The 15,865-nt window shown below is 38.8% G+C and overlaps 1 protein-coding gene across 3 annotated transcripts in view; it reads left to right on the top strand.

Annotated features, from left to right (window-relative positions):
- eri1 (exoribonuclease 1) overlaps positions 1 to 14,072 on the top strand; it is a 15,429-nt gene extending 1,357 nt beyond the window's left edge. Inside the window, exons 1-8 of one of the 3 annotated variants that reach the window (XM_043720012.1) lie at positions 9 to 3,906; positions 4,018 to 4,163; positions 4,548 to 4,726; positions 5,553 to 5,772; positions 6,946 to 7,029; positions 8,567 to 8,676; positions 9,703 to 9,817; positions 12,517 to 14,072. In XM_043720012.1, the coding sequence (XP_043575947.1) occupies positions 4,587 to 4,726; positions 5,553 to 5,772; positions 6,946 to 7,029; positions 8,567 to 8,676; positions 9,703 to 9,817; positions 12,517 to 12,759 (912 nt within the window). In that variant the 5' untranslated portion in view covers positions 9 to 3,906; positions 4,018 to 4,163; positions 4,548 to 4,586 and the 3' untranslated portion in view covers positions 12,760 to 14,072. Of the gene's footprint in view, positions 1 to 8; positions 3,907 to 4,017; positions 4,164 to 4,542; positions 4,727 to 5,552; positions 5,773 to 6,945; positions 7,030 to 8,566; positions 8,677 to 9,702; positions 9,818 to 12,516 lie in introns of those variants that run through there. The other 2 variants (XM_043720002.1, XM_043719995.1) reach the window with 2 other exon arrangements.
- Positions 14,073 to 15,865: the final 1,793 nt, after the last annotated feature.

Below are 15,865 nucleotides of genomic sequence, written 5' to 3'. Positions count from 1 at the left end.
CCCAGCCAACATTATAACGCCCAGAAGACCCGTAGACCTCTCTGGTACAGGGACTTCTCTTGGACTATGAGATATCCCCCCCTCCATCCCCCAAAATTGCAGTACTGCTTAAACCCTATAGAACCCCCCTGAATCAGGATTGTTTGAAAAGAGACCCTCATGAAACTGTGGTACCTCTGAAACTCTAAAATCCAGCCCCCTGACATTGAGAAATCTTGAAAAGATTCCTTTGCAAACCTGAAATCCTGGAGAGAAACCCTTTGAAGTCTGAATTTAAAACCCAGAGATTCCCCTTTCCAAAATCTACAGAACTCAAAAGGTCAAAATCAGAGATCCAAAAGCCCAGAGAGCTCCTCTACCCAAAAGGAAACTGGGCTCTTCTGGAAATCTCGCCACACCTATCTCATTGTCCTCAAAATAGAGTGACACATCTTTACATAATATTCAAATCCTACTATGGAGGAATATGTGCAATCAAAATTCAAATTTCAATGTAGCACCCAGTTCTGCTTTTTGAATGAGACACTAATTCCCTTGGGCTGACATGAAAGATACAGACCACGGTTTGAAAATGAGCAACAACAAGTTCTCACTTTTTTTGTCCACTGTTTATCCCTCAACAAATGCTTACAATGCACCTAGTAATTTATCTTATTGCAGTTTGTGGTTATGTTTCTTATTTTGCAACAGTGGCTACATTGTGAGAGAGAGAAAGTGAGGGCTGCAGATGCTGGAGATCAGAGCTGAAAATGTGTTGCTGGAAAAGCTACATTGTGAGAGAGTTTGGTTGTAGAGTGATATGGGGTATTGTGATGTTGTCAGTTATACTCTGTAAATGTGATTGCTTTTTAGTTAGCAGCAAATTTGGTTTATTGTGAGGTCATTGAATAAGAACTTTTGAGTACTGCACTGGTGTGTTCTAGTTTATATGCTGAAGATGATGAAGTTAGATTTACGGCAACAATCTTCTGATGCAGAGGCAAGAAGTGATCTTGTTGAAACATTTTATTGTGAGGACTTGACAGGTGCTGAGGCACTGTTTCCTTCACCTGAAGGGTCTAGAAATAGGGAACCATAGCGATCATGGAGAGTTATTCAGGCTGAAGAGTTGTGAACATTTGCAGTTTTCTGTACCAGAGAGCTGTGGATGCTTCGTCGAGGTTAAGAGGGACAGACTTTGAACATTAAGGGATTGGAGGGATATGAAAATCAAATGGCAGAGCAGGTTTAAGTAACTGGGCAGCCTCCAGCATCTCCTGTTTTCTTGTGTTTTCCAGACCCATCATTGAATCACAACTGAAATTGTCCATTTCTATGAGTTCACAAGTTTTAAAGCATGAGGAATGAGGAACCTCTAGTAACTCAGTTAGTAAATTCCAGAAAAAAATTACTTTCTCTGCCTGTGAGAACAATTTTTAATTAAAAACAAACAATGCTGGAGATCACACCGGGTCAGGCAGCATCCATGGAGAGAAAGCAAGTTAACATTTCGAGTCTAAATGACTCTTCATCAGAGCTGCAGTAATTTTTAAGTTTGGACCACTATAACTTCTCATTAGTCAATCCACTGAACAGCCGCTGATTTAAAAACAGAAAGTTGTCATGTCAGGTAGTGTTCTTTGGAGGGAAAAGCAGGTTTTCTTTCCATGATTATATACTTACCTTCCTATCTAATCTCCTGCAGACCACAGTTGAATGTTTGTGTTTTGTGTATATCCTAAATTTTAATTGCTCCAGCATTCATAGCAATGGCCTCAACTCTGAAATATCCTCTCTACACCAGTCCGCCTTTCCACATCACATTCCTCCTACTATCCGACTTGATACCTCTTTGGATGGCTGTGTCGTTGTGCAAATTTTCTGCTTCGTGCTAAGTTTTAGGCAAGCACAAAATACAGGGAAAGAGGGGAATATAGAAGAAGAGGGAAGTTGCTGAATTAAGTTTCATTCACAGTTGTGAATTGACCTGTTAATTGGATTCAATTCTTGCTTCAAGGCAAGGGGCTAGGGATTAGGGTTGAGCGTATGTGCCTAAAATCATGTCAGTTAACTTGTTGTAAAATTATGCAATGTTATGGCACAGGCAGAATCAGTTTGCACCTGAACTAATCTTCAAACACAGCATTTTACAAAAAGCAAATAACAACAGCAAATTAAGATGATTCTATAGAATGTGCAGTTTCCTAAAAATGTATTTTCATAAGACAAAGACCATTTTTATAAATCTCTGACAGATGTCTCTTTATTGGTATCACAAAAGTCTGTTTTTTTGTATTTATTACAAAAGCTATTCCCACTGAAGAAGATACTGAAAGTATGGTTACTGTAGCCTGGCCTGGAGTCGTGTTGGTTTGTGGCTTAATGACAGACTCAGATGGCTGGATCCCATGCTGTTGTGGGTCTAAATCCTGAAACTGGCTGCTATTTTGAGTGGGTTGATTTATTATGCATTAAATCAAGTGGCTGACGTTGAACAAGTGGCTTGTTTGTATCACTTAAAGTTGGGTTAAAATGACGGGTGGTGCTGTTGCAATTCATTAATTTTTCGCTAGACACATTCTGAGCTGTTTCCTGTGATGACTTCAGGTAGATCGGGAAGAACATATAACTTTAGAATGTCTGCATGTCAAATGTAATGATACTATTTTTAATTAATGTGAACTGTCTTTGAAGTTGAAGCCTCGTCTTTATTGACTCTTTTACAAGTAAAAATCATTCAGCAAACCTTAGTGACATTTCTATAGCGTTAAACAAAATATTTAATATTAGTGATGTCCTTGGCAATATTTTGTTATGCCTGGTTGCAAGACATGACAAGGCCCAACAAAGTGTGGGACAGAACTTATCTCGCACTCCCTCCCACTCCTTTCTCTACTCACAACACAGCTCTCTTGTGATGGTATTTGGCAACCGACATTAACCTGTGATATTCATGGGGATAAGTTTGGACAGATCAAAGATCAGACAGATACGATCAAATTTTCATCTCCTCTGCTGTAAATTGCTACAATTCAACATCAGCTGACAGTCTGCTTGCTCGGCGGTTGGAATTTATTTTTGTCCTTCATCAGTATTATCTGTCTTGTAATACTTCCTGTGAAAGCAGCTGCTGCTTGTGATGCTCTTTATTCCAGTCATTTCATTTGTACTGCTTGTTCTAGCAGCAAACTAAGATGTTATAATGTATTAGAGTGTAGAAAGTTAGTGAGTTGTTTATTACCAGAAGGGAAAGCATATTCTTGTCAACTGTGTACATAAGCAAAAGATTGGAGGAGATTTATTCATGAATAAAATAATTCAAATAAAATAATCTGCAACAAAATGAAATGCTTGTGTCTGAATAGCACTTTACCAGACCTTAGGATGCCCTAAAGCTCTTTAGACCCAGCAAAGTATTTTTGAAAGGAAGTAATTGCATTGTTGGAAGTACAGCAGCCATTTTGCTCCCACAGTGTAAAGCTCTCATTTTTGTGATGTTGCTTGAAGGATAGTTACAAGACACCAACTCACTGCTCTTCTTCAAAATAGTGCTATAGGATCTTCTATATCCACCTGAGAGGGCAGATGAAACTTCAGTTTAATGTCAATTTAATGGCATCTCAATGGATTGAGCAATCTCAGTGCCATTCAATTGTCTCAACCTAGATTTTAGTGCTCAGGTCTTCGAGTTGGAGTCGCACCCGGTACCTTCTGATGTTGTTGAGAGTATTGCCAACCGAACAATTGTATAACAATTGAACAATCATGGTACTTCAAACTTTCTGGCCTTTTTTTGGTCTTTGTCATTTCTTTTTAGCTTGTCTTGAGTTTGTTGTTTCAGTACTGAGAATCTTTCCAGTCACCTTGTGGCATACAAGAAAGTGGAATGGATGCTGAGAGTACAATGAGCCCTGACCCATTGAAGGTGTAAGCCTCAACAATTTAAAATATTTCTGCTTTTGTAATTGCTAAATTGTGCAGTATAGTGTGTGCAAGTGGAATGAAACTTATTTTATATGCAATGGTTTGTAACTACAGGAGAGAAGAGGCTTTCATTTAGAAGCCTGGTCCTCTGGGAGGAACAATCATTGTATCACTCAATACCTTCTGGCTGAAGACCCATGCTTTCCTAGCCTCTACAATACAGTCACAGAGAAGGACAGTAACAAAATGTGGATATTTAGGTCAGGATAATTTAAAACAATGTAATTTGTAATTTTTGTATTGCTACTAGCCAGCTGAATTACATTGCTGAAGGTGGAAGCAGAATAGTTTTTATTGGGAGATGGAGAATGATGGAGCTGGCAATGTTATATGATGTATTGTCATTTTGAAAGATTACAGTTAGGTAGCTTGCGTGAAGGCAGTGACCAGCCTTTTTGTTCTTATTTCTAAATAATGCTTCTGAAATTGGAGTCATGATTTGCATATGCAGTGGAGCTTTTTAACATATACAATGTATTATGTGAACCAAGTTTGCCAGAAATCTGTAAAGAAAGTAGTCCAATCTGTCACGTAGTGTAAGCTGTTAAATGTCACTGTTCTTGTGATCATTAACTTTGTGTCAGGTGAAGCAGCGCAGCAGGACCGATGGACAAGAGCTACCAATGAAAGCTAGCCCTGCTGCTTACATTAAGGATTTCAGTGACCCAGTCTACAAAGAAATTGCTGTCACAAATGGCCATATCAACAGAATGACTCGTGATGAACTTCGCACAAAGCTAGCGGAACTCCACCTGGAAACCAGGTAAGTATCATTCTGGCCAGTGATGGAGATTGGGGGGAAATAAAACACCGGTAGATAACTGTTACATCCTGGTTCAATAGGATAATGTACTTTAGAAGTTGTAAAAATTGTCTTCTATGTGCTGCAGAAATGCATGCTACACTGTTGGTGGTCATTAAGAGGTGGGTGGGGATTGGTGAAGACACTGAAATCCAAAACCAGTTCTTGTGAAAATAAGCCAGTGAACCTTTCATTTATGTCTCAACTAGACCCATGTAGAGTTTCCTTGTTTCTATAACCATATGACCTCCTCTTGGTCCAGTAGCAGTAATTACTAATGAGTACATTGTGGCTGCCTTTAAACTGCCTTTGCTGTTTTTTCAGTCAAGTCTGTGTCTAGAATTGACAAAGGTTTGAAATAGATTTTAGGTGTAAAAATTATGAGCATAATTTTAGGAGTCCAAGCATCTTGTTCTGTGTCACAGAACCAGAGGTCAGGGCATGTCCTTTCCAATTCCTTTAATATTCTCTTGGCCAAATTCTCAACTCTAACAATACCATACTGATTGTATTTGTAATGCAGGTTGCATACTTTTGTGCAAGTAACTATAAATATATTAACTCTTTTGGAGAAAATGATGTACCAGGAAAATAAATTGCTGTTGATGAAATGTATAGGAATAATACATGCATATTATTAATTATATTTTTCTCTTTCTGTCTTAAATTCTGTCAATTCCTTGTGTTTGTCTATTTTTCACTTTTTGTCTGTCTTACATGATTTGTTTCATCCTCTGTCTCTATGTTTATGTCTCACGGTCATTGCTCTCTTGCTGATCTCCTTTAGGGGAGTGAAGGATGTACTGAGAAAGCGATTAAAAAATTACTACAAGAAGCAGAAACTGACTCAGACATTGCTAATCAAACCAGAGTGTTCTGATACGTATTACGATTACATCTGTGTCATTGACTTTGAAGCAACATGTGAAGAGAACAACCCACCAGAATACTTGCATGAAATTATTGAATTTCCCATTGCCCTTGTGAATACCCGCACCCTCGAAATTGTAAGTAATCATCTGCTTTGTACACCTTGCGTGAGATTTAAATAAGATCTTGCACCTTATCGTAAATAAAGCACTGTGCATCTGTGTATGCAGCCTCAATTAAGTTGGAAAATGTTGTAACAAGAATTTACAAATGAAACACTACCTCTGTACTACCAGGTACGGCGACATTCCTGCCGTACCTGGAGAAAAAGCCTAGATAATTTGCTCCAATGTGTTCATTTTCTAGGGCTTGAACTTCTGACAAAGGTAAAAATGTTACCACACAAGCCAAGGTGACACTTAATCTCTGTAAAGAAATATAATCTTCCTGCAGGGTTGTTATATTTTGCTGGGCAGTTCCTCCTGTAAAATACTACTGTTGTATAAACTGTGTTTGCTTAATACCATGTTTAGTTTTCCAAACATGCAGCTGCATTCCAGGGTCTGCTTAATGACAGTTTGCCAGTGAAATCTTTTATAATCAGTGTAGAAATTGGGACAGAATCACTGCAAAGTTGAAGAAGTTATTGAGAACTTTGGCCACATAATTTTATAGGCTATGTTTCAAGTTTTCCCACTCACCTTTGGGTGAAAAGATTAGATTAGATTCCCTGCAGTGTGGAAACAGGCCCTTTGGCCCAACAAGTCCACACCGACCATCCGAAGAGCAACCCACCCAGATCCATTTCCCTCTGACTAATGCTCCTAAAACTGGGCAGTTTAGCATGACAATTCACCTGCCCTGCACATCTTTGAACTGTGGGAAGAAACTGGAGCACCCAGAGGAAACCTACCCAGACACTGGGAGAATGTGCAATCGCCACACAGACAGTCGCTCAAGGCTGAAATTGAACCTGGAACCCTGAGTCACCTTGCCACCCCTGCTTTTAAAAGGTGCTTCCTGATTTCCTGATTTTATTTCTCAATGATCAAACTCTATTTTCAAGTTGATGCCCTCTTGTATCTCATTGTTCTTCTCTTTTGTTCTTTGAGGGACCTTTCTGAACAAATTAGTTGTGGAATTTGTATGCATTATTTCAAAATATAATTCAAAAGCTGTGAGACACTCTGTGGATGCAAAAGGCCCTATATAAATACAAACATTATTTTTCTCTTAATTGTGTGAGGCAAGATTTCACAAGGTCTCTGAGGATATTCACAAAAGACCCTTTTTATTTTACTGCTTTCAAGGAGGATACATTCCAGGAATATGTCAAACCAGAACTGAAACCCAAGCTGACAGAATTTTGTACCAAACTCACAGGCATCACACAGGTAATCCGGTTTCATTTAAGTTTTGTTTGGTTTAAAAATATCTTCTGAATGTCAGATGTTTGCTTAAAATTTGTTTTCCACATGTCAGAAGATTTTACTGACATTTTCGTGTTGTCTAATAGTGGCATTATAAAAGTCATCAGGTTGACGAGTGACAGATGGAGTTTAATTTAGATAAATGCGAGGTGCTGCATTTTGGGAAAGCAAATCTTAGCAGGACTTATATACTTAGTGGTAAGGTCCTAGGGAGTGTTAATGAACAAAGAGACCTTGGAGTGCAAGTTCATAGCTCCTTGAAAGTGGAGTCACAGGTAGATAGGATAGTGAAGAAGGCGTTTGGTATGCTTTCCTTTATTAGTCAGAGTACTGAGTATAGGAATTGGGAGGTCATGTTGCGGCTGTACAGGACATTGGTTAGGCACTTCTGAAATATTGCATGCAATACTGGTCTCCTTCCTATCTGAAGAATGTTGTGAAACTTGAAAGGGTTCAGAAAAGATTTACAAGGATGTTGCTGGGGTTGGAGGATTTGAGATCCAGGGAGAGGTTGAATAGGCTGGGGCTGTTTTGCCTGGAGCGTCAGAGGCTGAGGGTTGACTTTATAGAGGTTTATAAAATCATGAGGGGCATGGATAGGGTAAATAGGCGCAAAGTCTTTTCCCTCGGGGTGTGGGAGTCCAGAGCTAGAGAGCATAGGTTTAGGGTGAGAGGGGAAAGATATACAAGGGACGTGAGGGGCAACTTTTTCACGCAGAGGGTGGTACGTATGTGGAATGAGCTGCCAGAGGAAGTGGTGGAGGCTGGTACAATTACAACATTTAAAAGGCATCTGGATGGGTATATGAATAGGAAGGGTTTGGAGGATACGGGCCAGATGCTGACAGGTGGGACTAGATTGGGTGGGGATATCTGGTTGACATGGACGGGTTGGACCGAAGGGTCTGTTTCCCTGCTGTACATCTCTATGACTATGCGTTGTGAGATTTGAGACAATTTTTTAAAAAGTACATTTTTAAATTGCATTTTCTTTTGTGGTGTTTTCAAAACATCCCTGATTTTCAAAGCAGAATATCTAAAATATATCCATGTGTGGCCACAAAGCATCAATGATAGACTCAATCGATGCACTACTATGATTTATTAAGTAGTAATTTCTGAAAGGCTTATTAGATTATTTAGAGTTGGCAAAATATTTTAACCTGCATTGGTAGAGAAGCAAAGTGTAGTTCACCTTTTATCACATTTCTGTTACACTTGTATACTTGCATTCCCCATTCTATACTTCTATGACCATATTAATAATGGAAATGCTTTATCAATAATTGTATAAATGTGGCCACAGATTAGGTAATTTTCAATTGGAGATTGAAGTCTAGTACATTCCTCCCTTCTTCCAACCTGCTTTAAATCCCAAACTTTAAAATATTTGTCATCACCTTCTTTGTCTTAATATTTAAAAGAGAGAATTTAGCAATCAAGCATTAAATGAAGGTTAATATTTCAGCTTGTTTAAGTGTACATGCTTCGTTTATTCCAGGATATGGTTGACAAAGCAGGGAGTTTTCCAGATGTTCTTCAGCAAGTGGTTAACTGGATGAGAGAGAAGGAACTTGGAACCAAATGCAGATATGCAGTACTAACTGATGGGTATGTATTAGACCCTCATGAAACACACCAAGATCTTCAGACTGGCATTAGTTCATAATGTGGTGGTGCTGCACTGGGGTGGACAAAGACAAAAGTCCCACGACACCAGGCTATAGTCTGACAGGTTTATTTGAAATCCAAGCTTTCTGAGCGCTGCCCCTTCATCAGATAATTCAGAAGAAACTGAGTGGTTAAATGGGAGGATTGCATAATTTGATTAGTTTGACTACTTTGTTAACTTGCCATAGTATGCCTGCTAATTTACAATGCAGTTTGACTCAGTTAATACTTTACACAAACTATTCTAGTAGGGGGTTGGTTAGCTTAGTTGGCTGGACAGCTGCTTTACAATGCAGAGTGACACCAAGAGAATGGATGAATTTCCACACTGGTTGATGTTACTATAGACTCTCCTTAACCTTGCTCCTTGACTGAGTTGGGGTAACCCTCAGGTTAAACCATTATCTGTCATCTCTCTCCCTCTCTCTTTCCTTCTCGCTCTGTTGCTCTCTAGTGAGAGAGTTGCCTCTGGGAATATGGCAATTTTACTTTACCTTTTCCTGTTCTAATTTCTGGTGTATAAATTCTCCACTAGTTGTGCACCCAGTGTACCTTTGATGCCAGAACTCCATCAGAATGGTATTTTGTAGCAGTCGATTAATACTGTATCGAGATAATAAGACCATGAGGCATAGGAGCAGAAGTGGGCCATACAACGCATTATCATGGCTGATTTATAATCCTGGTCATGATGTGCAGTTATTGTCAGTAAAGAGAAATAAAACACCTTATAAAGCCTCTGGGAATGTGGACTGCTCTTCAGGACTATGCTGCTGGTCTAACATCCAGAACTGTGTACCTGAACACCACCTCCTCATAAACATCTGGAATTCATAATTGCGTTTCCACAAAACAATTGGATATGTCATTAATATTGCATATCTGTAATTACTAACTTGGATTTGGCTTTCTCTATGTGACTGACTAATTCAATATAGCAATTTATTTCCAACCCCCACACTTTAGCTCCTGGGACATGAGCAAATTCCTCAATGTTCAGTGCCATCTTAGCAGCATCGAGTATCCACAGTTTGCAAAGAAATGGATTAACATTCGAAAAAGTTATGGTAACTTCTACAAGGTTTGTAATTTGTTTTTCCTGGTGTTATGAATCCGGTAATAAAATTAAGTACAAATTTTGTTATTATCCGACAGGCAGGTTCAAAACCAGCAGCCCCTCTCTCGGCCCTGACATCCATCCCTTTAAGCCCTTACAAATCATTCCCGTTTGTTCCTGTATTTCAGACTGGTTGCTTTTTCCTGTTAAATACTTATGGATCTGAAGATTTGAAAATTGCATTAATCTCAAAAGCAGATACAGTCAGTTCTGATGTAACGTGATAGTTCTGTTCTCATGCGATCTCACGTTATATGAAAATCTTGCAATAGCAGCGCCATCTATAGTAATGGGGCTGGAATTGCGTTATGACCAGTACATGTAAGGAAAGTTCACGTTCTACAAATAACGGTCTAAATTTTTCAATCACGTTAAAGCCAATTCGTGTTGAAGAAACACGCTTTAAAGCAGAACAGACTAAATCCAAATGCCAAGATTTGTTGGTATTAGCAGTGTTATTGAATGTATTTGATGATACGTGGTTGTGCCAACTTGCCAGACCAATGACATTAACACTTGGGCACTCCTGATTGTTATTTACAGATTTAGAAAATGGATACTGATATTGAATTTAATCCACTGTCGCTAATTTAAAGCATATTGTGGTATTCTTGCCATTGCAACTTAAAACATTAGAATAATAAATTTGGGTAGACAAAGATCATTATTGAAACAATCATAATGGAGACCTCACAGGATGGCTTACATTCTATCATCATCAACTGGTGAGCGCGTAAAGATAGTGGATGCATTGAAAGAGAATTATGAAGTGTTCAATTTGTGCTTAAAACAAGTACAGTAGGAACAAATTACTGCAGATGCTGGAATCTGTATGAAAAAAAAATTGTGGGAGATCACAGTGGGTCAGGCAGCATCAAAGGAGAGAAAGCACGGTGAAACTTTGAGCCTAGAATACTCTTCAGGAGAGCTGGGACAGTTGGAACTTTGTCCTCCGCTTTAGGAAGGATGCTGAATTGGAGTCATTGATCTGAATCAATACTGAAACAATTGTGTTGCAGGGAGCAGTGATCTAAATATTAGTCTGTATTTATGTAGCAGATTTAGTCCTAGGCTATAAACTGTAATGGTCCAAGGGCAGTAACCTAGTAATTCAGGTGTACTGAATGTTGGGGATACAGGAATGAGGAGAGACGAATCTCAATGTCTGACTGACTAGACCTGAGATACCCCCTTTGTTAGGTCTGAAGTTATGTTTATGTGAAGTTGCTGAGAACCAACAGGTGCCATGTGAGCAAAATGCAGAAGATCAACCTGGTGTGGCTCTGATAAGAAGGGGAGCAACTTGTGCGGCAGTGGTGGCTATCTGGTTGAAGAGAACGATGGTGCTTGCTGTCCATCAGGAGCTGGAGAAGGTTGTTTTTTGAGGGGGGGGTGAACAAATTGATCCTGGACTGGAGAGAGCAGTTTCATAAGTGGCCTGCATTCTGAACATCTGCAGACTGGCATTTCCAAAGATAGTTTACATTTCCATCTAGTGCTGAAATGCTATCAAATTCTGACTGGATTGATGGAGTGTGGCATATGGATTTTGGGAAGTCTGGACCAGTGATTTAACAGTAATGGCAGCTGTGAACTATGGTGAGGACACAGCAGAGCTAAACCTTGAGCAGTTACTTCATGATTGAGCTGTAATTAGAAATACAGTAGTGAATTATTAATTCTGTATTTGGTAGCTTTCAAGGCAACATTACTTTTTTATATCCATTAGCCTGAGATAAAAATGACGGTCTTTAAATGTATGAAAAGGGCTGCTTTTTGAAAAACTACAGCAAGTTTAAATTATTACACATTACTGAATCAGTCCCCATCCTCAAAAACACAGCTTAGTTTTTAACTATTAGGGTTTTGTAGTGATTTTCAGATTTGCACATTATCAGCGATCGGTACTGTTGATGGCATCACTGACAGTGTTTACTGCTTGCACCTGTGTAGTTGGAAGGGCCATTGTTATACAACTGTCTGAGGTCTGTACAAACAGTGAGAAACCAACAAGCCCCTTACCCTTGTTACTCCAATTAATCTGATCATGATTCATCAGTACCTCAATTAAATTTACCCACCTTTGAAGAATATCCTTTAACACCCCACCCTGGAAAAAAAGCCTATTAGTCTTGGAAATTGTTTTACTAATCCGGTATCTATATTTCTTCCATTGTCAATTGTGACCATCACTCCATGGCGTTTATAACTTTGTTGCCCTGATGATGTCATGGCATTCAGCCTATTCCAAAGGCAGTTACGATTCACCCACACCACGGTGTGGGCCTGGAATCGTGTGTAGGTCAAGGATAAGTTACAAGCTTTCTTTCTCAAAGTATATTAATTGAATAAGTCTTTTTTAATGACAGTCCGATGGTTTCCTCACCGCTAACTTTGACTGATTTTATTTAACTGATTCTGCTGCTGATGTTACAGATCAGAACTGATTATTGCTGCAGATCTTGTCTTTAATTTTTTGGATTGTTGCATTTTTCAAAAAATTGAATTGATTCTGTTTTTTAAAAAAAATTACTTGACCTGAAGAGCATCAGCTTTTTCTAAAACACTTGATGAAGTTTGTTCCAAATTCCATTTTGTACAAATTTGTCCTTGGCTGTTACCCTTGGCTGTTTTTGAGAGAATCTCTGGTCATCTGCCTGCAGGTTCCCAGGACTCAGACCAAACTCGCCTCTATGCTCGAAAAGCTGGGGATGAAGTATGAAGGGAGGCCTCACAGCGGGCTGGATGATTCCCGAAACATCGCGCGCATTGCTATACGAATGCTCCAGGATGGATGTGAGCTGCGAGTGAATGAGGGGCTGCAAGCAGGGCAGCTGATGAATGTACCAAATAGCTCCCCACTGGAGAGTGCTCCTCCTCCATATTCATCATGGCAGAAAATATAGTCACCATAAGAAACAAGACGGGAGCAAGCTGGATTCCAATAAGCCCAGTCAGTTTAAGAGAACACAACATTGTGACTACTTGCTGGCAGCTGCAAAAGACTCTATTGTTTTCTTTAGAAACTGACTCGTTCAAAAGCACTGGCAGAATTTTGTGCCACATTTTTCAATTAAGTCATAGGATTGCATGTTGCATTCCAATTGTGCTGTGAGGCTTACTGTACAGTATAAAATGCTGAAAGGTGTGGGGGATGAGAACTAGCCAAATTCAGCTTAATCCTTTAGAACCACAATTTTAATTAAAACAAAACACCTACAAAAGCACTGATGTATAATAATCCAGCTTTGCCTTTTTATATCTCATTGAGTAAACTTTTCAAAAGTATTGTGAAATTATCACCTTTAAAGAAAAATGCTCTTAATTAATAGTTTGTCATATGCATCCTAAGGTCATATGAAGTCTGTCTTATCTAAAGGAAACCAAGAATCAGCTTTATGCAGTCTTAAGCTCATGACAGGGATATTTTTGTTTATCTGATTAGATTGATGGCCCAGCATAATTCCTGTGCCATGCTAATTTGCCAAAATAAATGCAGCCCAACTTTATTGGGTTTGACTAATAAGCAGAAAATTTCAATGTGGTAATTTGCTCCATCAAACATGGTGGTAACCTGCATTTTTCATAGTCATTTTCCTTACTCTCTGCCTCAAGGGAACTTGTTCTCTTTTCTCTCTCTCACACAACTCTACGTTTAATTTTGTACTAATTTAAAATTTCTAGCAAATTATATCCATGACTTTTTTATGCCAATTGTTTGAACATGTAGATCCAGCTAGAATTTATACTGCAATGCTTATTAGATTTTTAAAATACAATATTTATTTTTCTTTATACATCACTTACCATACTTTAATATTTCCCTTACCTTCTAAAGGAGACAGAAATAGCAATTAAATTTCCTAAGACAGAGCCACTCTGTACTTGTTCAAGAGTAATGAAGGCTGTTACACCTTTTGAACTTTCCATCAAGCAAGAGCTCACAGGAGAGATTCTTCCCCCTTGTTACAAATGTGTATCACTTTACAGTGCCTCTTAATTGTATTAACTATGGAGATAAGTTTGACTGCTCATTCTCAAAGGATGGAGGTGCAGGGTCAGTGTAAAGGGGCATAACATTTCTTCGGTCAACATTGTTCCATGAAAGGAGTGTGGAATTTATCTGTCGTTTCATTTCTCCATGTGAAAGTTTCAATAGATTGGGACTTGTTCAGTGCCTTTGTTTGGATTTGTTGATTAAAGGCTCATTTTCAAAAGATTTCTTAAACTGCATGTGTGCTCTTTATTCGAACCTTTAGTTTATGAAGCACACTTACAACGTTGTTGGCTGGGTAGCTGATATAAATGATTCTCATCTACCATTATGAAACCTAAATAGGTAACATTGTGCTATTGAATGAAACTCTTGAAGGACTCAGGTCCTCTTCTCATTGGAAACTATTTCCTGAAATTTTGATTTTGGACCACTGGGAAGTAATCTAAATGGAAGCACTTAGCCATAGCCCTCCTTCTCCATGATCCTGTACAAAGCCAGGCTTGTGGAGTTGATTTACTTGTCTTTGATTTCACTCAGCTGTGCCTGAGTATAATTGCAGGAGCAGACACCCTTGGGACCTAGAACCTACCCTGCTATTCAATAAGGTTATTGCTGATCTGTCCTCATCCTAATAAAAATTTCCCCATGTCAGTACTTGTAACTGAACCACAATAATTGGCTACAGATAAAATAACCTCGCATTGGTCATGCAATTCCTATTTCAACTGAAAAATGAATTTAAGCGTTGAACCTCCCTTTTCATTGACCTAACTTGCTAGTACCTGTACACAATTAAAATTAACTGACCACTCTCTGGACTTGGGGATTGAATGGGGAGTAAACTTGCAACCTTGCAGTCAGTGTAACACTCCCCTTTATGTAGGCCTTCATAATACTGTTATGATCCACAGTAATAAGCAATTTAGATTTACACAGACACTAATATAGTGAAAAAGTGCATGTTATGTTTTACTTTAGGGTGAGCATTAGAGTCCTGAGGGATGAGGATGTTTCTGAAATTGCTTAAAGGTGCATTTTAGGAAGGCTTTTAAAACGCAGCATGTGAACCAATGTGGGGCTACTGAGGGAGATAATTCCACAAAAGGATTGTAATTGGGAGCTATAGTTAAAGGCCATGAACTGGCATTCAAAATTAAAAAGAGAAATAAAACAGATTTGCAAATAAAAATTGTGAAGCTAATGTTTTGTGAAATGAAAAACCAGTAAAAGTTGATAAGAAAAGAGATACACATTGGAGTGTGACTGCAGGCAGTTTGGAGGTTAGGGAGGGGCTGTGGTAAAGTGGGAAATCAGGATATCAATAAAGGTTTTAGCAGTTGCTTGTGAATTGGTGACTGAGAGAATATTTTTAAGGTAGAAGTAGACTGTCTTTGTAGTGAAATTTAAAGATATTCATTAAGTCGATGAGGTTGTACGTAGTTAGCTTGGTGTTTGTGTGGATATAGCTGGTGGGTGTTAGTCATAGACAATGATACATTGCAGACTATTATATGTATCCTTGCAGATGCTTATTGGAAAAAACATGCCCATTCTTTAAACAAAAGGAAGGGGGATGTTAGATCCCAGAAAGGCAGTGGATATTTAAGACAGCTCGATGTTATCATGACATGTAATGTTCTAGTATAAAGGTCTCCACTGCACCTTTGGTACATTCAATACAATGGAATCAGTGCATTGTGTGGTCAGTCAGCTATGTCCATTTTACAATCAAGCAATGTAGTTGTAACGTCAGTAAACAACCCAGACAGTGTGTAAGTCTGAGATCTTGTAACAGTGTAAACAGTTGAAGTTTAGTCACAACACCAAGACACCTGTCTCAACAAGAATGCAGTCTTTGTAGTAAATGCTACTGGAGCTAACATCTCATGAATAACTTAGACCATATCATGCTGTCAGTGATAGTTGACCCAAGGAACCACGTTAACTATATTATCCTGCTCACACTGAATGGGCTGGAGACCTGGAAGCAGGACACTAAAGAATTGGTTGAGTTA

Source organism: Chiloscyllium plagiosum, chromosome 2, assembly GCF_004010195.1.
Source record: "Chiloscyllium plagiosum isolate BGI_BamShark_2017 chromosome 2, ASM401019v2, whole genome shotgun sequence".
In the NCBI taxonomy this organism is placed as follows: domain Eukaryota; kingdom Metazoa; phylum Chordata; class Chondrichthyes; order Orectolobiformes; family Hemiscylliidae; genus Chiloscyllium; species Chiloscyllium plagiosum.
Note: the sequence above shows the minus strand (reverse complement) of the source record. Positions and strands in the feature narration are given on the sequence as shown.